This window comes from Telmatherina bonti (assembly GCF_933228915.1).
Source record: "Telmatherina bonti genome assembly, chromosome: 4".
NCBI classification, from domain to species: domain Eukaryota; kingdom Metazoa; phylum Chordata; class Actinopteri; order Atheriniformes; family Telmatherinidae; genus Telmatherina; species Telmatherina bonti.
Genome location: NC_136622.1, coordinates 19,433,836 through 19,459,388, shown reverse-complemented (window position 1 = coordinate 19,459,388; position 25,553 = coordinate 19,433,836). Strand labels below are relative to the sequence as shown.

The following is a 25,553-nucleotide window of genomic DNA, read 5'->3' as shown; positions in this document are numbered from 1 at the left end:
CTGATGCTTAATTATTCCTTTTTCTTAGTTTTCCTTTCAATTCATTTTTCATATTTTCTAATGTTTCAATGTCTTCGTAGTGCATTTAAAATCACCCTTTTGCTGAATTATGCTATAAAAATAAACTTTTCTAGCTTTACCATTAACTTCATGGAAATTAAGTTAAATTTTAAAGCATATCCACAAGTCAAAATACATTTTCCAGCTTTATTCAGCACTTACATATTTGGATATCAAAATCTACATAAGAATCTAAAAGATTACTTACTTGGCAAGTTTCATCTCAATCTGCTGGCGAATCTCCTGCCGCTCCTGATCGCTCCTTGCTGGAAAGATATTTCTATCCTCCAGTTCCTGCTTGCTCGGCCTGTTTCGTAGTTTCACCGCCAGCAACTCCTTCCTTAACCTGCGAGGAAGTGTTCCTGCATTCACACATTTTGCAAAAACAGAAAAGTAACTTATTATAAATCTCAGTAAAGTTTTTGGAAGTATTTGTTTATACTTCAACAGTCAGCATGGAAATACTATAAATTACTAAAGTATTCTATTAGACCAATGTAAAATTTCATTTATTAAACAAATATTCACAGACAGCATTAACTGTTTATGATTAAGTTAAGAAGAATTTGGATATAAATTATTTTTCATGATTTTGTATGTTGTTATAACATAATCAAACTAAAACAAAGGCGATCCACACGGTAAAAAACAAAATTGTTGATGTTATTAAGTTCGAAGGCAGGTCACTGTATGACCAAGCCCGTGTGTGCAGAGTTCCCAAACTTAGTTTGTCAACTAAAAGACTTGAAGTTTTACAGGAAAAGCCAATTTGTAGAGACTCCAAGGTAAGAAGTTCAGCCATGATTGGTTTAGTCAATAAATATTCAATATTTTTTCCTTGTAAATAACAGAAGTTATATTCAGTGGTAAGTTTTCATTCTGAGAACTCCCTCCACTTGTGTTTGCAAATATAGAAAGACTATCAGATGTATGATGAAAAAGAGGAGCTGGGGTGAAAAAGAAGCAAGTAGTGGAGAGAACAAGGGTCAATGGGCTTAGACAGTTTGAATTTTAAACCCTGTTTCAAATTTTCACATTGGATGCTACTAAAGATATCAGCTGACCACTCTGGTATGCCTAAATGTTGGTTGTGTTCAATTTTGATCACTTACATGTTTATAAGTGATAAAATGCAAATGCTGTATATAATCCAAACATCTAAATGATCACAGCATGCACCTTAAATTGCTGATGAAAGCTCCACAACCCACCAGAAATGACTGACTCATTCCAGCCATCCAGATCAAAGGGGAGGCCTGATGTGTTGGAGAAGCACTGGTCCAGCCGTACGTTCTCCTTGTTCTCCTCTGCTTCCTTCTTGGGCCAGTCTGACCCTCCAATTCCCCCGCAACCGCCTCCCAAAGACAACGTGTGTTGGTTATCTGAGCTGCAGGAACGAGAGAGCCGTCCATCAGAACACCACAACCGCGGTGATGAGCCCTGCTCACACCCTTCATGGACACTGAGGGGACATACAGAGGACACATAGAGAATTAATGAAACAATGGAGTCAAACAAAGCGGGAGAGACAACATTTGGCCACTAATACATTTTATGCTTGTGAGAAATTATAATTTAGATATTATAGATGGTTGTACTGGGAGAAATGAGAAATTTGTGATGTTATCCACTGTAAAAACACAAATGAATACAATCCTTTCATCATAGCTGCCTAACATTAGTAAGTCATATTTGTTTTATACAGTTCCAGTTTAGGCCCTGTGATGGACTGGTGACCTGTCAAGGATGTGCCCTGCTTCTGGCCTGCTAATTGCTGGGACAGTGGGACAATTGGAAAATGAATGAATGAGTTCCAGTTTGTCTTAGAAAAGTTGTTATCATTAGGTGGTCTCAGATCGACTAACGTCCCTTTTCTAACACAGAACCAAGAACATAAATCAGCTGTGAAAAGACAAGTGCAGGATCGGTTTGTTTTAACAAAACACATAATGCCACAAAACCTCAATGATAAGATGCACAGTGTCGACAGTTTGGACCAGAATCTTGTGTTCAGATATGATGCAGTTTCAAAGCTTTAACTTTACATGATGTCATTGCATGAAACGATGATTTGGTGTTTAGCTTATTGAGGAATGAGGCAGTTTTACAGTACAGTCTGCTACTTTTTAAATTTATCAAAAATGTTTGGATTATAGTTTGTGTGTTTTTTTTTTTTTTTTGCTTGTTTTTTTTTTTTTTTTTTTGCAATTCTTGCATGTATAAGAAAAATGTGATAAGGAATTGACAACTAGAAACAATGAACCGTAATCTAAGTAGTAAAACCCTGAGCAGAGGTGCTGTCAAAGCAATATAAAATCTGCAACAAATAAACATGTCTGATGAGGGAAGAATGCACATTTTAATGGAGCACAAAGAGAATCACGTGGCAGTCGGGCACAAATGGTAAAAAAGAAACTTTATGTAAACACACGTATGAAGACTCACTTCTCCTGTCTGTTCTTGGAAGCAAAGGCTCTCTGTAGTTCCTCCATAATGCAGCTGGGGGGCATGGGAGGGTGTATCATATTGCCTAGGTGTGGAGACCCCGAGGAGTTGGCGAGGGACCCCCGCAATGGCAGCGCTATTGAAACCAGACTTTCTGTGGCCCTGGGTGGAGGCTCCTTGGGGAGGTAGGAGTTTGGCAGGTGAGCAGGGAGTGATGCAGGTCCTGAGTCTGTTTGGACAGGATTAGCAGATAAACACTGATGATTAATAATATTGTTAGGCTTTGTGGTGCTGACCTAAAGGTTTGGAAGAAAGTTTCTGTTTGTACTCTTACTACTGTATTTTTCATTACATGTCTGATAATGTGGTCTTGGCTGTCCACAAGAGTGTCAGGTCTGAAACTGAATCACTTTGTAAAGCTTTGTGGCAAAATATCAGCAGCGCAATGAAGGCAAGCTAACACATTAAACAAATTATAAATGAAAGGGAAAGCCTTCATAAATTGCCAGTTAGGCTTCATTACGCATTTTTAAACCACAAACTCCATTCTCAAAAAGTTGGTATAATGCCTAAAATGTTATTTAAAATAGAATTTTATAATTTGGGGATTTCACAAACCAATACTTTATTCCCTATAGAATAACAAAAACAAATTAGATGTTAAAGCTGAGGTGTTTCATCATTTCTTCTATTGAAAATGAGCTCATTCTGAATTTGATGCCAACAAAATATCTAAAAAAAAATGTTGGAACAGTAGCAGCAAAAGACTAGAAAGGATGAGAAAACTAATGTCACAAATGTAAACAACTGCATTTGACAACTAAGTAGGATAACGTAACAGATTAGTAGCATGACTGCTTCCAAAAGGAGCATTTTAGACATACAGAACCTCCCAGATGTAAAAAAAAAAAAAAAAAAAGTCCTTAACGTAAAACCAGTTAGAAGACCACACTGCATACAGTGATTAACATGATTGAATAACAGAGAATCAGCAGGAATCAAACTGGATGCTTGGGTTCTTCAGGCCCTTAGGGGACACTGTAATAAAAACAGGCATAATTCTCTACTTGGAATCCCAGAAACTCTTCCAGAAGTCCCTGTCTGCGGACACAGTTTGTCATGCAATCCACAAATGTAGGTTAAAACTCCTAACACGCTAAGAAACCAAACCTGAACACAATCCTGAAAAGCCACCGTCCTTTCTGGACCAAAGCTCATTTGAAATGATCTTAGATGAAGTGGAAAACCATTGTGTGGTCTGATAAACCAAATCTTTTAAATTCTTCTTGGAAACCATGGATGTTGTGTTGACTAAAGAGGAGAGGGGCGATCCAGCTTGTTAGCAGCAAACAGTTCAAAAGCCTGTGTCTCTGGTGGTTTGGGCGTGTATTAAAGTCCATACGGTTTAAAGGCTGGTTGCTGCCATCAAATTAAAATTAACATTACCAAAAAAATGATAAAATGTCTTACCTTCAACATCTGATATGTTGCTTAAAGTTTAATATTAAGCTTTGTAAAACACTGCATTCTATTTTATTTACATTTTACACAGTGTTCCAACTCTTTTGGGATCTGATTTGATTACACACTTGGTGTTTAATCAAGTTGGTATTTTCTCTTTAGGGGGAGTGGTGACTGTCCCCTGAACCCTGTCATAGTTACACTCATTAAGCCATCAAAGGAAGATATGAAGACATTTGTATCTGTTATTTACCTTTTTTCCTGTAGCCCTTTTAATCATATGTCATTCAAACTGAGCAAACAGGTAACATCTGGACACTGTCTGAATAAAACTGATTGAGAACTCACCGTCTACAGCACTCAGCTGGGGCAAATGTTTTGGAGGTACTTGTGGTGGAGATGTTCCTGGAGGTATTTCCTCCTGTGATCTCGCTTCTGCTTGTTCTCCTGTGTCCTGTAGCCCCTCAGGTAGATCACCAGCTGGGTGAAACTCCTCATCTCCCTCCTCTTCTGATAGTGGCACATTCCCTTCCACCTGATCACAATCCTGGAGAGGGACAGGAGCTGAAGGACAAACAAACAAAAAAACAAACACATATTTAAAATGCAAATAAAAGAAGTTAATGACATAGAATATAAATGTAATGAATAAAAGTGTGCCCATTAATTTGCTGCATCAGCATGAATTTTTAACGTGAGGTTATAAGGCTGATTTTTTTCTTCTCCTGAGAGTAAGTCAAATAAAACACACTAATACATCAGATGCAAGGTCAAACATTTCTAAATCATGTACTGTACTGTTTCACACACATTGTGTATAAATGCACATCACATGCCGATAAGGCAGATAAGAATGAGGAATGACATTTGCTTGACTTTGCTGCCGTCTAGTGGTGCATGTGCAGGGCACGTCACACACTAATGTCCTAATATTAAGATACAACATACAAAATACTTTCTTTTAAATTTGATCTATACATAAAATCACTTTTTATGTATTAGTAAAAATATGTCAGTTCTTGCTGGAAGGAGAAAAAAATAAAGTCCCTACATTTTTATTTGGAAACACTTGAGATAGTTTATCAAACTTCTTATCTTAAACAAACTGATATTTAACATAGGCTCAGCTAAAAACAATTAGTCCTTTGCTTTTGAACTTCGCTTTTCCAGTTTATAATGTCCACAGATAGCAGTGGGAAGGACTGTCCTACCTGATGGTGGATGTTCCTCCTCAGGACCGAGATATTCAACACTGCTGACTGTGAGGTTTGAATTTAAAGGCCCCCCAAATCCTCCAAGCAAGACTGCACCATCTGAACAGCAGCCCTGTGTGGGAGAGTTGGGGTTGTGGCACAGTAGTCCACTGGATAATGCTACATCTGAGGGGGGAAGAGTTATTTACTGTCAGATAGGAGTCACTGAACATGGTCAATGCAAAGAGATTTTTTTTAATGAATTGCATGATTACATAAAAATAAAATCTTTGATTAAAGGATATACACATGGTATAAACCCACAATCACTTTTTTTCTGAGGAAATCTCACCTCAACCAATGAGCTTGGAGTCCTTAAATAGACAGTGAGGCAACCATCAGTGATTTTACTAAATGACATGAGTCACCTTCATTCTTTAACCTTCTCCATTTCAGCAACAGCATCACAATTAGTCTCGCGTTCAGCAGCTACTGTACAATTCTGCTTTTAACAGCAGACAGACAAGGTTACCTTTTATTAAGTCTGAATGGCATTATAACATGAGTCTGGCCAAACTAAGAAATCATCTCACAAAGTTGTTGTTTTTCTAACTTTGTCTGATGTAGGCTGAACTTCCGTCTCAGGTGTGAGCATAAAGAAAGCCCTGATAGCACTTACGAAAACGAATTTCCAGAACTCCTTATACTGCTTTTTTAAAGTAGTACATTTTAAATTTTCATTTTTTAAAATGAAATACCATGGTTATAATTTTCTTTTCGACGGCCAAAAAAACTGCATGGACTTTGTGAGTTTCTGGGTAGAAACTGTAACTTCAGATGCAGACTTAATGGTAAGTGTGCTTAATGGCATTATAATGTACACATTTTATAAAACTGATGTGTAGTCCTTAAAAACAGCTTTTGCAAAAAGGCAATTTGTGCCCCAGCAGTATTTTATTTTTTCTTTGTTTTTAACACATATTTTATATAAACACTGTAGAAGACATGCTACTTTTCCTGAGTGTAAATGAATAAAGGTCTTGAATAAAGGTCTTCTCAGGTATTATAATATTTATTGACATGAACCAACTTAATCCACATGGTTTAATCACAAATTGTTATGTCTGTTATTGAAACCTTCTCAAATTTTTTTCCTAACCAGGCTAATTAGAAAAACGTGGCAAAATGGTTAGATCTGTAGCATCCATCCATCTAAAACCCTCCAACTTACCTGTAGAACTCTGCTTGAGTTTTTCATTTTTCTTTTTCCTCCATTTCCAGGGCTTGAAGATTCGCCCCAAAGTGGCCAGCTTGCTGTTACGTCGAATGGGTGGAGTGTGAACTCCTGTCACCAAGCAGCCTGTCCTGAGCACCCTCTGCTGGTCCACAAGATCTACTACAGAGTCAGACGAGAGGGAAACATGCCCAGAGAAGGGTCCAGAGATTTTTTCAGGAAGGTGACACAGAAAATAATGGAATGGTTTGGGATTTGCAGATGAATGTGATCAAAAACAGGGAAAGCAGACAAAAATGGAGTGTGGAGGTTGGAAGACAAGGTTGAGAAGGAAAAAATGAGTCAAATGTGAAAATAAAAGGCAAAAGGAGACAGAAAAAGAGGGGGAGAGAAAAACAGAGGCCCAATTAGTATGCTCACCTCACTGAATAAACCATGATGGAGTCCAAGTGTTGTGAACAGATTGAATTAGAAAGACTAATGTGATCATGGCACACTCCCTCACAGCCCTTATTTTCTCTCCCTTTGAGCTGTACCTCATGTATCAAAATAAAGATCTCTCATGGTCCCAATTGTGAGAGACATTAATATGAATATGAAAGCAGCGCAGACAGAGGCCGCCTCACATAAGATGGATTCCCCTGGTGATCAACAGGTGTGCCAGTCTCACCGATTTACCAGAAACTCCTTCAGTTTTAGCTGCCTGACTGTTTTACAGTGTCTACATCTGGTTTTTCAAATATACAGCTCCTCCACTACAAGTACATCGTATGAGTCGTAGCTCACATTACAAACTGTGATCCTGAAGCATGGAGACAAACTATTTTTTCCATAAGCCATCTGTCTTCAGGCTATTTCTACTGATAAAGCAAGAATATTTAGCTGTGTTCTTGTCTGTTTATGTTGTCTAGGATGGAGTCTGGTGTATTCTGCATGCAGATTTTTTTTCATTATTATTGTTCTATATTTGGAATCATATTAACTTCTATAAAATACTTGTTTCACACATACATTACAAAATAAAAATACACAAGAGCTTGAAAGCACTCAGGAGGCAAACACAGCACATACTATAAACAAAAGGAGTTAATTTAGGAAATCAAAGAATTAACAGAAATGGTACAAATTTAGCAAACACTGATTAGTTTGACACACAAATTATGTCTTACATACAACAAAGAAATGATGGAGAATCCGGCCATATTAATTTGCCTTTTCTGGTAGATAAGCTGTCTATCACACTTGTATCCTTGCACTCTTTTCGATCCATAAAGAAAACCTGTATTTACATGAATGATGGCTATGACTCATTTCATGGAAAGTGTGGGTCTTAAGATGCATGTGCGCACATTGCTGCTAGGCTGCCAGCTTCCAAGTGAGCCAAGAAAACGGAAATGCACGGTAAATGCCATGTATTTAAGAGCTGCATACGTCAATGTGACAAAAAAAGAGGCAATATCTGCCTTTCGAAAGCTGATAGCTTTGTTCAAACAATCAGCTGAAGGGGGAGGCGAGGATTTGTGATGAAGGAGGGTGAGGTGGAAGAGGGGGGCTTGCAGAGTAGCTCAGGGTGGGATGTTGAGTACAGTGGTGGAGAAGGGAGTATACAGCTGACTCTCTTTCATGATTTTTCAAGGCCCTTGCCTCTTCCCTGAAGCACATGGGTAGGGAGTAGAAAGTAGATGGAAGTAGTGATTGGGGGAGGAGCAGAGGGGGGAAAAAAAGGAGAGACTAAAGGAGAAAAGGGATGAAACACGGAAAGGACGAAAGAAGAAAATAGAAAAGTACCTAATAAAGACAAGACATTGTGAAAGAAAATGAAAAGAGGTGTCTAAAAGGCAAAGAGGAGTAAGAAATGAAATGAAAAAGGAACAGAATAAAGACAATTCAAGTATAAAAAGTAAATGAGTGAGAGAGAGAGGAAGAAAGGAGAAGCAATGGCAAGAGAAAAATCAGTGGAAGAAACAAAGAAGAACTGATAGGATGAAAGGAGATTATATCAAGTTCTGGGTTTGACCATAAAATTTCATGGAAACAGGTCAGTTGACCATGTCCCCCCATCTCTCTCCATATCATCATCATCATCATCATCATCGTGGCAGACATGCGGCGTTTGCTGAATCCAGGTCAAGCTTGAAGGAAACACAGTCAGTCACACAGGGGAGAAAAAAAAAGCTTAAGAGAAGACGGGGGGGGGGGGGGGGGGGGGGGGGGGGCACAGGCGTTGTGTCTGTGTAAGAGGGAGAGAGTCTGTGTGGAGAAAGGAGGGGAGGGGAGAGAGGTGGGGTCAGACCCACTGCTGTTGCCATGGTGACCACATCCAGATGCTGCCGCAGCAGTGGGAGCAAGGGGGCGGAGCAAGTCGGGTTGGAGCTTATAGGAGAGAGTATGGGGAAGGAGGGGAGATGTGCCCCCCTATACAGACAACTGTGACATCTGAAGCCAGTGGCAGCTCCTGGTGCATTGTGGGTAAGCAAAGAAGCCACATGGAGGTCTGTCTGCATTTTTGAAGGGGGAAGGTGATGGGAGGGAGAAGGAGAGAAGGGGGATTCCAGGGAGAAGAAGAGACGGGAGGGGGCTGTTGCTATACGGAAGAGCTTGCAGGAGAATCTAGCCCTGTCCAATCACGGATCAGCTATTTATAATGCATATCAAGTAACTTCATTTTTCATAGAAGGGGTGGTTATTCAGAGAAAATTCTGAGTAGTCCGAGTAGAGCAGAGAAGTAAGGTGGAAATGCATGTGCAAGGAGTTTTCTTTCATCTTCTGAATGGGGATGCATTAAAATGTGTGTCAGATAAGCATGAATGGACTACATGCACCATGTGGCAATGATGGGAGACTCTAATTAATATGCTAATGCAAATAGGATTTCCTAAATCCATGTGTCATGATCGTGCATGGACCAATAGTTAGTTGTGGTCTTTTCTGCTCAACAGGATTGAACAGAATATGATTGTAATCGTTGAGCAGCATCACAGCATTACACATGATTAAAAAAAATAAATAAGGAAAATTCACAAGGAAAACACAAATAAGCCCAAAGTGCAGGTAAGTACAACTATAATGCAGGTAACCATAACACATGCTGAATTCTTTATTTTATTAGAACAGCTCAAAAACTCAGAAATGAACAAAGAGTGAAATAAGGGACCAAAACATGACAATGTGACTTTGCAGAAAGACTAAACAGCACACATTAACGTACCACCAGGAACCACACCTCACCTAAACAGCCTGTCAGCACATTCAGGACTGTAAGATCTCTCTCCACATGTACACTCTAAGCACATCCCCCTCCTAAGGCCACAAACTGAGGAAGCCAACAAAACCCCCACTCTGCTGAAATTTTAATAAAACGTAACTGAAAGATTTATCAATGATGTTGAGTCAAATATCCAGCTGCAGTGAGTCTCCGCTGACCCATAGTAACCCAACCACAAAGCCAAGCCTGGAGTGTGAACAAGTGAGCTCTGAAATCTGTTTGTGACCTTTTCGGATGCAACGAAAGGAAGTCACTCTGAGTAGTAGGATAATATCAGTGGCACAGATTCAGTGCTGAGGTTGTATGAGGCAATGCGTTGCTTTGCTGAATCACCTGTCAGACTGATGTGATGAGAGTGCTTGCATTTAAAATCAAATCTGAATGAAGCAGCAGCTTAACACCACTGTAGTAGTTTGTTGGGATATAAATGAAACCAAGTTCCATTCAGTTTTTGACTGCATCACACTTTATTTTCTACGTAAATGTTAAAATCTCAAACATGACCAGCGTGTGATCAGATGTTTGGAAAAAAAAGTGATGATGGAGAAGCCTTGTCAGTAGATTATGTCAAAAGATTTCTTGTTTATTTTTCTGCAGTGCTTGAACAAAAAGTATCTCCACTTTCTTTTTTCATCTAGCTCTATTCACAAAATATTAAGGCTGTGAACATATGCTTTTGTCCCGATTCGATTCAATTCCGATTTTTTTGGGTGCCAATTTGATTTAAATTGCAATTCTCACAATTCTTCGATACTGCTGTTTTTTGTAGATTAAAAACAAAAAATAAAAGTATAAAACTTTTTCTTTTACTCGTCATTTTTCTTGATTTTAATTAGAACAACACAGTAGCCTGACCATCATTCTGCTGCTGTGATGTCCAAGAAGAAAAGTAAAAATATCCATAAAAACAATAAAAATTTTTATAATGGATTATTTGTATTTATTTGAAAAAAAAGAAGAATTTTTAACAAAAAAAAAAAATCTATTTTAAAATTGTGAAGCAAAAAATCTCGATTTTTGATCTTTCGATTAGATTTTTCCATCCCTACAAAATATACGGAAAAAAAAAATAAGATAACTTCTTTTTTGTTTTGTTTTGTTTTGTTTTATTTTATGGCTGCAGCATGTCAGTCCATCATTTTGGTCTCAGCTATTTCACCTAATTTCAAGAAGTTTAGTGAAGAAATATATGCTTCTCATAACTCTTCAGGTTTCATTAACATGATAAGTACTTTATAAATCAAAACATTTTTACAAAAATACTCTTCAGCAGAAGACTCCAAAAGACCTTTAACAAATCCACAATGCAGACTAACCTGTCTGTTAACAAGACATAAAGCTTTTCTGATTTAAAAGACTGTTGCTTCATAAAGCAACGCAGAAAAGCTAACAATCAGCCAACAGTGCCACTGGCAGGACTAAATGAACATGTTAAATCATATTTACTTTGCATTGTTTACACTTAAATTTCTGGCAACACAGATATGTTGGCATGGCGATGCATCTCTTTCCTCATGAAAAAGGAGGAGACTGAACACTTTCCACATTGAAACTAATTAGAGTGCACACCAGCGTATGCCTGTAGTGTGCTGGATGGGCAGACTGTGCACATCAGTGTATCAGCCAAAACATGCCAGATGTTTGACTCAGATAGTGACTAAAGCAGCATTACTGCCCACTTCATATGAGATTGACATCCTCCATCCCCATCATCTCTTCAAATTTCAAATTTCATTTTGCATATAATGTGTTTGTCATCATTATCTGCAGAACCAAAGATTTTGCTATCAGCCTGTCATGCACTTTGTGCATCATGAAAAGTACATGTTAGCATGTTAGCATGCTACACCATTGCTGTATAAACAATTAACATCATATTTCAGATATAAATGTCTGGCTTACTACATCATAATATCTTGCTAAAATTACCATATCTCATGAAGTGTTAAAGGTTTTTTTTAAGTACAGCAGCATAGAACCACTTGCTTGTTGTTAACCAACGTATCACTATATAACCTGCACTGTGCTGTACATTTGCTTAACTGGTCACGTCATCACTATAAATAACATCAGACCTATCCTTGACTTCTGTCATCCCTGTAGACCCTAAAGAGCCTCATCTCTGCTCCTCCTAAGTCACTCACAATGTGCCCTTGAATAGAGCTCCTCCTCGCCCACTGTTACACCAGCTAACCTCCTTGCTTTACCCTCCTGGCTTTACAACTGTGCTGCCATCTGTCTGTAGCCTGACTGCCTCAGGGGCCCGGCCACAGTCAGGGCACTCAGCAAACAACTTACGAGTTAAAGGAATATATATATATATATATATATATATAATATATCTATCTATCTATCTATCTATCTATATATATATATATATATATATATAAATATATATATATATATGTGTATATATATATATATATATGTGTATATATATATATATATATATATATATATATATATATATATATATATATATATATATATATATATATATATACATATATATATACATATAAATAAAATGTGTGTGTGTGTGTGTGTGTGTGTGTGTGTGTCTGTGTGTCTGTGTGGATGTGAAAATATCTATAATGTCGGTAAAACGGATTTTACCAGACTTATGCTAAATTAATTCCCACTGCTTATGAATAAAACTAGCTTTCAAGTGACAAAAGATCTTTCTTTTCAGGATATTTTATTAAGACTCCAGCCATAATTTAATTAGGAAGAGGCCTATAGTGATTAAAAGGAACAAATAAGTCATGTCTTTGCTTCTTTTCTATTTCTTTTTGTTTATTCAACAAAAGGCATTTTTGGGAACAGAAAAAATAACTGTTTCTCTCATAATAGCCCAATATATCATGCAAAATTTTTATTTGAAACCTAATAAAGAATTCAAAGCAGATTTTATAGTTTTGTCTCATTATATACAAAACAGTGTGACCAAAGTTCTACCAAGCGGTTTATACACACCACCATAAAGAAGAACTGGCCCCTACATATAAATTGTGCTAATAGGATAACTTAGTTAAGATGATCGTTTTGCTGGTATGCAGAGTTCTGGAACATGTTTGTGAATGAAACTAATTTCTAAGAGAGCAGAGCATCATCATGTTAGGCTACATGAGTCTGCAAAGGTCAAGCCTCCAGATCATCAATGTGATTACAGCCAAGTGTAAAACACCAGTGTGTGGACTACTGGCAACAAGAGAGTGAAATGATGTCAGCCCAGCCAGCAGCCAATAGGAAATGCCTGAGGCCCTTGTTTATTACCATATGTTGATGTTGAGAATTAGGGCTAGTGGGTGGCTTTGCTTGTAAGCCGCTGTTGCAGCATCAGTGTGAACAACTTGGAACGTCATGTTCTTCTGAAATATTGCTTCTCTATTTGGACTGTTATGAGCTCTAAATAGACAGGCAGATGAAAGGGAGTTTAAACTCATTCAATTTTTATGGTGATTGCTCAAAAGCTTTGTTTTGTCAAAACTGACATGCTTATGTAGATTATCTATCAGTGCAAATTAATATTGAGTGACATTTTCCCTTTTTTGTTTGTATCAAGGAGGATTCGACTGAAACTTGACTTGACTGTGACTACTTGGCCACTTAAACCAGTAATATATAGTCTACAAGGTCTGCAGACACCCAAAGAGTTGTGTCAATTAAAAAAGAAAACATCCAGGTAGTCCAGGTCATGTATGTTTATACCAAAGAAAAACTGTTTTAAAAATGCTTTTCCAGTTGTGTGTTGGTGGTTTTGAAAGCTATAATCTGTTATTGAGGTTGCTTCAAACTAAAAGTCACTCTAAAAAATAAAAAACTCCATAAAACAAAGATAACTCCACACTCAAAAGGGAGCTAACCTGCCTCATCCACGATGTGGTTGTGGTTTTAGCAGGTTTGATTGCACACTGTGTGCTAATAAAAGGCATATTAAATAATAAACAAACTAAATAACGCTCCAATTCTCACCCTGTTTGGAAATAATTACTGCTAAACTTTCATTTGTTAACTATAAATGACCAAAAATCCATCCATCCATTTTTTTAACTGTTTCGTTCAATTCAGGGCCGTGGGAAGCTGGAGACCATGCCGGCAATAATTGGGCAAGAGGCACGCTACACCCTGGACAGGTCACCAGTCCATCGCAGGGCTTCACCAAAAATAATCATTTAAAATATATTTCTCTAAATGTAACTTATCAAGACATTGAGTTAGTTTAAATGTTAGCAACTGATGTTAATGTATGGAGAAATACTGATAACTACTCGAGATCCACATGTACTACCATCACATACACTCCGCAAATTTACACTCAGACATGCCTCTGCATTTTAAGTGAAAAAAAAGAACAAGCTATCTTTAACCAACTGTGAAAGCCTCACCACCGCCATCACATCCAGCCAGTGGGTTGAAAATGTTCCTGCTAAAAGTGCTTTTCCTGTCACCCACACAACAGGGTAAGCCTCACATAATGCCATTCTGAACTGCTCTTCTAACTTGAAGCATCAGAGGAAGAGGGAGGCCTGTTAAAGTGTTTTCCAGTCCATCGTTGGGCAGCATTCCCAAAACTAAAAATCCTCCTTTTCCATCAGAAAGCTCCTTCCAATCAGGTAATGGAAGTCTTCATTCACTCCTACCTCGGGCAGTCCACTGCATTAACCTGAAAACTGCAACGTACTGACTCATTCATCTTTCATTTCCTCAAACATGCTTCTTGATTCCTTTTTACTGAGATGGTTTAATAAAAGAAAATTACACTTTTGAGATCTAATGGATGAAAATCTGTCAGTAGGCTTTGTGTTTAGGACCAACAAAAACAACACAAAGTTTGAAGTCTTTACTGAGACCGCTTTATTTATTGACTGAGTTAAAATTGTCCTTGAATAATATCCTTCAATACAATCTACTCCAGGTTTTTATTATGCTCTCAGAATACTTGCATTATGTGAAAATGAGCAGACATAAAGTAAAGAGTGATTACGCAGAGTTTACACACGGAGTGTTTAGCTGCAGGTCTGCAATGCCGTGCAGTCAGCGAGGTTAGTTATGGACTCCAGCAGCAGAGTCAGGTGGGTGAGCAATGGTGTGTGATTTATTCCTGTTATTTCCACTGATTTGGGTGAGTGGCTAAACATTTTGTTATGCAAACTGTGTCCAGAGAAAGTATATAAAAGTAAATATTCACTGAAGGCAAACAGTGTTTAAACACAAGGGTTTTCAGCAAGTTTTTGTGTTTACACCGAATTCAGAAGCTAATAACTTCCTTCAGTGAGCTCGCAGTTATCTGCAGGAAGAAGAGCATAACAGAAGGTTAACAAGAAACCATCAACTTAGTACTGCCATTTAAAAACAAGTGTTTTACAATAAGGATACGAAAATATTTGGAGACTCTCAAGTTTGTAACAACACAGAGTCTGTTAAAACATACCGAACAGTGACTCGTACCGAAACAAATGAATCACAATGCACAGTAGTGTACTCCTCGAGGGGATCACAAAGCTGGGTTTTAAATAGCATGACATTTTCTCCCTTATTATTGTCAGAAAAACTGTATACATGTGAATCTCAAATAGATGATGCATTGCCAGCAGCTCTCGCATTATGCCAAACTGTACAGACATAAGTCAGTGTGTTGCCTGCACAGCAGCTTCATTTGTCATAGACATATGGATGCATTTAAACTGACCAGATGTTAAACATGCATGGTCAAATTGTTCATTAGACCATGAAATAACCATGTCAATAATAATCTTGCAATGCCCACTGAGAACAGACACTGTCTGTTCATTGTAGAGATGTAGGAATGAAATGTGTTAAAATGATCCTGCATGGTGTGGTAGATCTGGACTTCAATCGCTCTGGTGCTCAGGGCCTGCTCCTGTGCTGCCATCAGTGCCTCCGCGCTGTCCTTTAGTCCAGCCCTCTCCAGCCATTGATAGGACTTGTTTATATCGGCCATTTCGGTGATCTGCCGGTGGTACATCCCATGCAGGGGCTTTACCTCCCATGTTAGTCCTTCCATCTCGTGTTCCTCCAGACTCCATTGTCTGAGACATTCACTAAGAGCTTCATCCCCTGGTGCCCTCTTCCTGATGTATTTGTGGAGCTTGGATGTTTCATCTTGGATAGTGGCCTTGATGATAGTGTATAGTTGCTGGACACTGGACTTGCGGTGGAACCCTACATGCATGGTGAGCAGCTTCTGTGTTCTGAGCTTCCTCCTTTGGCCAGCTTATTATCCCAGCAGGATATCTGATCACTGACAGGGCAGAGCTGGTTATTGCCTGGTTCTTATTCTTGCCATTGAGCTGACTTCTCAGTACTTGCCTCACTTGTTGCAGGTATTTAGCTGTGACAGCTTTCCTTGTGGCTTCTTTCATGGTTGCCATTTGACTGCGGTATGTCCAGGTACTTGTAGCTGTCCTCCACATCTGACATAAAAAAAAAAAAAAAAAAAAAAAATATATATATATATATATATATATATATATGTATATATATATATATATATATATATATATATATATATATATATATATATATATATATATATATATATATATATATATATATATATATATATATATATATATATATATATATATATATATATATATATATATATATATATATATATATATATATATATATATATATATATATTTATTTATTTATTTAAATCAGCTTTTACCCTCGATAAACTCAAGACTTATGAAAGACTCCCACCGACTCAAACACATCATGGGACTGTCCTCCTTTTCCCCAGTAGAATACGCCCTGTCATTGCAACTATTTTTCCATTGGTCGACAGTTTTATTACTTGTATATACTTTAGAATGTGTGTCTTTGTGTTAATCAGTGTAAATTTGTTTACATTATTAAGATTTTGTCAGTGTTTTACTTATTTTGCTTTAATTAAATCTAGATGCCTGCCACCATGCTGCTCTTCTACTGTGTCTTTTAAATATCTGCTCAGGGAGAAGTTTGTTGAACAGAATGGATTTGAATTGAATTGAATTGAATTGAATTGAATTGAATTGAATTGAATTGAATTCTCAACTCTCAACAAGGGATATATACATAATCTTGATCTAAAAAAAAAAAAGCTGAGACGTGAGATTACTATGAAAGTATCAGAATAAATATACAGGTTTATGTCAGAGTAAATTCACCTGAAACATAGTATGAAATCTGAATGGTTACTTTCACTTCCTAAAATAATAGCAGCACAATACATCTAGGACAGGGTGCCCAAGTGCAGTGCTCAAGAGTTACGGACATTTAAATACATCTCTTCTTCCACACACCTGAATTAAATGGCTGAATTCCCTCATGCACATGTCATTCAGCTCTGCAGAGGCCTGGTAATGAGCCCTTCATTTGATTCAAGTGTATTGGAGAAGGAATGCATGTAAATGTGGCAGGATAGTAGATCTGGAGGACCAGACCTGGCCACCCCTGATCTGGGTTTTTACTAAAGTAATGTCTAATGCTAAAAGAGTAAACCTGAGCATTTTTAGAGATAATCTAACAGAGGTGTTATACGGGTAAATATCTCAAGAACACATAACCTAACGCTAATGATCTACATGGCAATTAACGACATCAGGAGAATGAAGGGATAACGCCCAAATGCACTTTAGAAAAGCCAGAAGGATGAGGACCCCAAGGTAGTGTATTATAGGTAAAGTAAAATCCTCTTCATCTTCATGAACACTACCGGGATCTTCATAAATTGGACAGTGCTCTCTTCATGTTTTTGCTATGTTCACATATAATTGCTTGAGGTTTGAATAATGAATTGAATGGGAGGCAGTGCTTGCTAAAGTCTTTTAGCTGAGTTTTTCCTGTCGTTTTGGTATTTTATATGTTTGAATATGTGTTTCCTAGTTTATGCAAAGATCTTTTGTACTGCATGTAGGTCATGCTGCCCCCTTTGCAGAGACCTCTTGTGACGAAAAGGTCATTAAGGATAATGCACATTTTACGATTTCTGCAACACAAAAATATATAAATATGGTTATGAAAAAATTCAAAGTTTTCCAAAGAGGAGGAGAAGAATTTTCCAGTTCCTGAACCACTTTGTGCCACAGGCTTGCTGCTGGGATCTGAACTACATGATCCTGTAGTTGAACAGGTGTGGGCAATATGATGAATCAGTGTTAAGTGAGAAATTGCTAAAAGCCACTCCATCATCAATAATAAACAACTCTGCACTGGCCAGGTCAATACAGAGTCTCTGATAGCATTTTTAATGGGACTGGAGTTGAGCTTACGGAGTATATGGATCCAGTATATGGGATGACTAAATTAAATGGAACTTGTGCCTGGATCTGCACAACTTGAAGTCATTGTGTCATTGATGGGGGAAAAAAAAGAGAAAAGGAAAAAGGAAAGAAATATCTTTCATTGCAGATCAAGGGCTCGGTTAAGTCAAGGCATCTGTGATCCAGGGCAGACTTATCAGCACTCAGACCACGGCTCTGCTCGGTTCAGCAGCCTGCTGCAGAGAAAAGACTGGTGCTGTCCATGGTTCTGAAACACACTCCGCTACGATATATCAAGGCGTCAAATTCAAGCTCTCCCCTTATTTGCATCCGATTGAGCTATATTTCATAACCACTGAATTACGAAATGTATGAATAGCTGGTGTATAAATAATACACTATTGTACGGTTTTAAAAAAAATCACAATGCAACAAAAATAATCAGCACATCAGCATGTGTCACATCAGATAGCAAATAGTCTATTACTTACAAAATTTTTGGTTATATGTTTGACTTATTAAAGATCATATATGCCTAGAGTGATCAGAATTGTCGATTAAATTTTTCTCTGCTCAGCTATGTATACAATACTGGAGATGGAAAGATTAAAGTTATGGGATCAATCATTAGTTACTGAGGACAACAATTATGATAATCCATGGGTCATGACTTGTAAATGACTGATTTGCTGATATCGAAATCATGTGAACTGAATAAAAATTCCAGGGCCATTAGTCAGTGAAGAAGCATTGATCATATCAAGTAGCTGAATCTGGGCTTTGGTTTTACTCTTACAGAAATTAACTGATTGATAAAAGCATAGTGGGCTTTCACAGTGTCCTAAAAGTTTAACTTACTGACCTTGACATGGATTCATTTTAATTTATTCATTCATTCATTCATTTTCCGAACCGCTTATTCCAATTCAGGGTCGCGGGGAAGCTGGAGCCTATCCCAGCCGGCTTTGGGCGAAAGGCAGGGTACACCCTGGACAGCTCGCCAGTCCATCGCAGGGCCCATTTTAATTTATACATGGTTTAAATATAAAAAATATAAAAAGAAAACGTATGAAGAGGAATACAGTTAATAATCGTTGTCATTAATCTATTAATAGGTAATGATAACATGGCAGCCTTTTGGAAGGAACCAGACTTGAGCCATGTCTCAAGCTGTTTGCTGGTTTTGCCTTTTGTGACAGCATGCTATAATGTCACAAAAGCATATAAATTCCTGTTTATTGAGAAGATAATTAGGACTGAAACCCTCTTATTGCCCCAGAAATAGTTTTTGTTTAGAGCTGTTCACAATGTGCTGAGCATCATGTATGAAACATTCGGCACTCTGACTGTCTGTGAGTCATTTTTTAGTTTTTAGTTTATTCACATTTATTCAGACATCCTTAAAATGACAAAGAATAGTAGTTATGGAAAAAATAAACATAATTATAATAATAACAACAGAAAAGACGAAGAAATTAACAAAGAAACACCCATAAAATGTCTAAAAAGGAGTAGGTAGAAGCTTATTCATATGGGCATCTATATACCTGAATTTTGTTGCTCTTTAGGTAATAATAGATAGCAAGTACATAAAAAATATTAATTACTCAGTGGGATCAAGCTGGAGTCATGAACTAGTCTTTCTCATTTATTTATTTTTAAGGTAATTTTGTTTTAATATTAATTTTGATTTTATGTTTTATATGTGTGAAGCTGTTTTTGTGTAAAAGCTTGTCTACTGAAATTTGTCCAAAAAAGGCATGAAAGTCTCAATGCTAGATTGACTGATTTGATTAATTTTACATGTAAAAAGAAGTTATAAAAGTTACAAGTGACCTGTGAGGGAGTGAATGCAATAAAGTAAATTTCAATATAGCCAGTGGTATTCTAATCTTTACTCCCTTTGCTATTTATAACTCACACACAGTCACTCTAACAACACAATGAAAAGCTTCACTTCATTTTTATTTTACGACAGTATTCCTTCAAGTGCAGTTATCTGATCTTGCTGCATTATGTATTTCATTTAGCATCTCCTGAGAGGCCTTGGCAGAAATGTTCAGTAGCACTACACTGTAAGTGGCTATTAGACCAAATACAAAAGGCCTCATACCTCTTTCTCTTGCCTACACAGTGGTTCAGTCTGTCGCTGTACCATCACATCAGAACCTGTCTGTGCTCCTCTCTACCTATCATCTGTGTCTTGGCCCAACCCAAGACCATTTATTATTGATGTGATCCAGGACTTCCCTTAGCTCCTGTCATGTATCGCATACTGAGTCTGGCAGATTTTTTTAACAGAGAGGAATGAACAAGTGAAATGGATACATCAAATTTCTGTGTCTATGTGTGATAAAGGAACATTAGGATTGAGGAAAGGTGCAAATTCAAAGATGTCAGAACAGGAAGATACAGGAAAACAACTCGTGCATTTCAGACCTTCATTAAAAGGGACACCCTGCTGGGCTTCAATAAATTAACTCTGTTGTGTTTATGGAGGTGGGAGGGGCTAATTTAAGTAAAACCATGTTAAACTCTGTAGTAGAGGTCAAACTATTCTCTTGTTTAGTCACTGTTATGATTAGAGTTCCAAACCACAGATTTCCCATTATGCCAAGTTAATCATGTTTGTGTACCATGTCCCCCAGTCTGGAAGCCTGATTTGCTCTAATTTTATAGGTTGTTAGTTCAAGACCCCCCGACCCCCCCCCCCCCCCCCCCCGACATCACCATGACATCATCAGCATTGGTACTTTTGTGAAGTTCGAAACATGTTCATTTTTCAGTAGCTGCTAAGAGCTGATTGGGGCTCCTCGTTATATGTGCACCTAATGAATAAAACTGTTAGTGGACTTTTCAAAAATTCAGTTTGCAAAACTAATCCTAAAGGATGACAGAGCTTTAGTGTTTGCAGATTTATGCTTTATACTTTAAACTTCAACTGGTTTCTGTTAAAATGCTTCCTCCAGCTCTGGTTTTAAGAATGCATTTTGAAAAAACTACTTTTTTCTTGTGTGTTTTTTTTTTCTTGTGTTTTTCTTCGTTGTTGTTAATCAGTAGTATGGCTGGTTTTGTCTTCAAGCATTTAATCTCCTATGTGTTTTCCTTTTCTAATGTACTTTCTTTTGTTCAGCACTTTGATCTGTTTAGGATGTGTTCAAATGTTCTTTTGAATTACATTTTACATATCTTTTGGGCTTAAATGGCTGATACACAAGCCAAATTTAAAGATGTCACCATTTGCTCTTGAAGGGAATTAACCCTAGTCAAAAATAACTACTTATTATTCATAATTAATCATGAAAATAAATATTGATGCTTCAATCCAAATAACAGAGCATGAAAAAAGTAAAGTTATCCTTTCCTGCTGTCTTTTAAATTTTTTTTTTTTTTTTTTTTTTTTTTTTTAATTTAACAGAATTGTTTTGATGATGGAGTGATTAATGTGCTGGACGGTGGAATAGCGGGTAGCACTGTGGCCTCACAGCGAGAAGGTCGCTGGTTTGATCCTCAGCTGGGGAAGAGGGTTAAACAGTGGCAGTGTGTGGAGTTTGCATGTTCTCCAAGTGTATGTGTGGGTTCTCTCTGGGTACTCAGGCTTCCTCCCATTGTCCAAAGTCATGCAAGTTAGGTTAATTGCTTACTCTAAATCTGTGTACCTCATTGTGTGGCTCGCGAGCCACATCCAGCTCACCGACTCTTGACTTGCACCTCGTGAAGCAGCTACTGGCTTTCTGAAAATGCTATCTAAACAAATCATAATGATCCTCAATGGTGCAGTTCTCTCCACAAACAAGAGTTGCAGGCTGCTTGCAAAAACTTTGCTGTCATAACGGCCCTAACTGACCCTGTCAGAGTTGCCAGTTTTGGCTAATTTCAGCTGCACCGAACTCCAATGAAGAGTTGCTCCGTCTGTAACGCCGTATATATGTTGAAAAAGAAACACCCAGATTCCAGAGGCGTTACTGTATGTTCACCATATACTGACATTAGTCTGTGCCATATTTAAGATAACGATATGCAGGATATGTAGCATGGGAACACTTTTTTTGGGAGGGTGGGGTGTCTTTGCTTGTCTTAGTATACAACAGAGTATAACAAGAGAGTGTGGCTCTTGTTGAATTAACAGTGAGGATCACTGCTCTAGACTGTCCCTAGGAGTGATGTGAGTGTGAGGGGTTGTTTGCCTGCCCTGTGATGGACTGGCGACCTGTCCAGGGTGTATCCTGCCTGTCGCCCAAAGGCTGCTGGGATAGGCTCCATCTCAACCCATAATCAGACAAAGCAGTTCGGATAATGAACGAATTGGTTCGAGTTAAATTTAGACTCAGCACAAAGACAGGACAAGCACTTCCAGAGAAATCATCAATATGAATATTAGTAAATGCCCCCTCCCCACCAGATCCAAGTCAGTTTAGTTTCATGTAAGCTGTGTCAGGAAATCAAGATGGGAAAATAGAAAATCTAATTAATAATGTTGAGAAAACAGGAAAACAATTGCAGAAAAATATTGCGCAGCTTAAAGTCAGTTGAAAAGATAGATTAATTCTTCTCACTTTTAGCCTTGTTACTTTGGTGGATAGACATTGAAGTTCTTCGCCAAGTTTTGGAGTTTAGCACTTCAGACCCACACTCCATTGCCTCTCTGTTACTGGTCTCCTATAGACTATCCATCATCTCACTGCAGCCAGTTTGCAATTATAATCACATCTTGGCTTTCTTTCAAGAAAAAAAAGCCACCTCCTCATCTCTTCTCTCCTTCATCTCCTCTCTGCTTTACTCCGTCCCCTTGTCCTTTTCTCCCACTTCTCTGCAAAATATGCCTCCTGCTCCGCAGACTCAATGCCCAAAGGGCTTTACTCTTCACATCATACAGTGTGCAACTTCCTGCACTCCATTTAACCTCAGCCTTTGAGGCTAAATAGCTTCATTTCATGCTGCCTTTACACAGAATCCTCTACCAGGTGTTCTAGACTGCTCAGGTCTTTGCTCTCGAAGGGCTGACAGTTCAACTGTCTGACTGTCTCAGCTCAGTCTAACACATTCTGGTCATTTAAAAAAATATATTTTTTGTTGTTTTTTTCCATTGCAGTTTACGCAAATCCACCAGATCTTCTAACAATGGGTACATGCGTGGCTGCATATGCCAAAAAGCACACAGGAACACAGGTGTGGGCATGGAAACAACAGGTGCAGCAACACACAGCTTGACAAATGCCTAATCTGCTTCTGTATCTACAGGGAGCACGCATGATGTGGAGCTTTAGTCATTGTTGTCATCTTTGTGCTAGATTTTCACAAGCAACAAAAACATGGTGGAGACATCCACAGAGAGCAGAGCTCCACACAGCATTCCAACACGGGCAATCTCATTTACCATGTTCACTGCTTTAAGCTAAAAACAGAAAAGAAATTAACAATTTTGTTTTTCAATGAAAAGGCTTGCAAAATTATATATATATATATGTATATGCATATATATATATATATATATATATATATATATATATATATATATATATATATATATATATATATATATTTGTTTTTGGGGTTTCTTTTGTTTCCAAATAAGCAAATGAATAAATCGATAAAAAGGCTATAATTAAAAAGAAATCAATCAATGAATATAAATTAAAATACACTTTAAAACTTGTCAAACTACAAGAAAAAATATTTTAAAGATTCTTTAATTCAATTTTCTTTGGCCACAATATGATTCATAGCATTTTTATGAAACCACTCTCCTTCAAAAAAACAAAAGCTTGTGCAATTTATTGAATATTTTAACACCCCTACCTCCCAAAAACAAACTGCAACCTATGTATGTGAACAATAACCTGCATAAACAGATCTAGCAAGTGTAGAAATATATCACCTTCCATAGCACATCAATAGCATATGTACAGTGTTTATAAAAGGCTGTAGAACATACTGGCACCAAAAACAAAAACAAAACAAAACAAAATGTCCAAAGAAAAGTGGAGTTACTCAGCACAGGAAAACTTGCTAAGCTACATTTTCCACCAAAGAAACGTAAAATAATAAATGATAAAATAGGATATTAGATGGTAAAAACTGCATTGCTTGTTATTGTGTTTACAATGTTTGGCTATTCAGGGACATTTTTAGCTTCCACTAAAGGAGTTGCAGCTGAAGACTTAAAGGGTCCTTCTATGAATCTTTACTTCAACCACAATGCTTTGCAGTTGGCTGTTTCCCCCAGGCTTTCCCCAGACAAACTCATTTAATCTATGTTGTTTAAAATCGAATAATCAAAAAATAAATGTTTCCAAAACATCTTTTTGAGTAGTTTAACTTATAATGCGATCATAACTGCCTTATTCTCAGAGCTCATGATTCGTTTCTCTCTGTCTCTAGGTTTAATGGTCTGTGAATTGAGTTTTATCTGCTAATTTTTTGATTTTGGAAGAAATCTTTGCTGCAGCTTTATTTTCTTGATTGCATTTTCAAGGTGTGCCTGCACACACTCTTGAAAAAAACCAACGTAGTAGTGTGGTTTTTGAGCTTTTATAGGAATGAATAGTGATACAGCTTACTTCCACTGTGAAGGCGATTCCAGCTAACTTACATCAAGGTAATTTAATGGAAAGTCACTTACAATTCAGTTAAGCCAAGTGGCCAAAGCAGTTTATTAATGTAGCTGCTTTCTTATTTCAGAAAACATGTTTCTGACTTTGACAGGAGAGTTATATTAATTTTGCACATTCCTGAGCTGCCATTGCTCACAAGTGTCCCAGGTAGGCTTTAACAATTTAGAATTTACCATTCTTTTCCTACAAATATTGTTTGCAATTTGATCTTTAAAATGGCAGTTTCTGTTCAGTGTTCAGACAGAAATATTTTCTACATGAGGTGGAGGATTACCACGTGAGATGACAGTACACATGCAGGTTAGCACACTCCAACCAGCAGACACAACACATGAGGGAAAATGTTGCTTCAGCCACCTGAAAAGCAGACATTAAAATGCATCTTTTCAACTCAAAAGGTGGTGAAGATGACAACACTTATATGCTAAAACTTGTTGTCAACCGCAGGACATGGAGCAGAACAAGGATAATTATCAACATTGACTATGAATTCTTAGTTATATGTCGATTACTATCGAGCCTTCTATGCAGGTTTAATTAACATCAACATATTATCTAACATCTTAACTTTAAGAATGTTAAAAAAAAAAAACCCCAACAACTGCACTCAGTAAAAACCGTTGTTATTCTCTTCATCTGTCCTCTGTATGTTTGTCACAACGTTTCAGTCTTTCATAGAAAAATGATCAGGGTTAGATTTCAAAATGCATTATGACTTCACAGCTTGCTGTCAGACCATGTTTGAATGACTGTCTCACAAAAAAGGTGAGGAATTACGACTGAAGCCAGTGGAATTGTGAAACCATAGATGTTGCAGGTTTCAAACTTGGATTGGGTGCATTGACTATCATGAAAAATAATGCTTTTTTGTTATTTGCAAATTGCAACGTTTTATATTGCACTTTCAACTTAGTAATGACAAATCGTTGATGCCTAGTCCAGTTGCTGAGAAAACTTCACTTCACCTCACTTTGCAGCAGCATTTTGCATTACCGCACAGCATCACAC

The 25,553-nt window shown here is 37.5% G+C and overlaps 1 protein-coding gene across 1 annotated transcript in view; it reads right to left on the bottom strand.

Annotated features, from left to right (window-relative positions):
- phactr3a (phosphatase and actin regulator 3a) overlaps window positions 1–25,553 on the bottom strand; it is a gene marked incomplete at both ends in the record, with an annotated part of 35,956 nt that overhangs the window by 6,037 nt on the left and 4,366 nt on the right. The window contains 6 exons of the mRNA XM_079238479.1: window positions 269–422; window positions 1,272–1,522; window positions 2,506–2,734; window positions 4,315–4,530; window positions 5,178–5,345; window positions 6,391–6,555. Of these exons, the coding sequence (XP_079094605.1) occupies window positions 269–422; window positions 1,272–1,522; window positions 2,506–2,734; window positions 4,315–4,530; window positions 5,178–5,345; window positions 6,391–6,555 (1,183 nt within the window). The remainder of the gene's footprint in view (window positions 1–268; window positions 423–1,271; window positions 1,523–2,505; window positions 2,735–4,314; window positions 4,531–5,177; window positions 5,346–6,390; window positions 6,556–25,553) is intronic.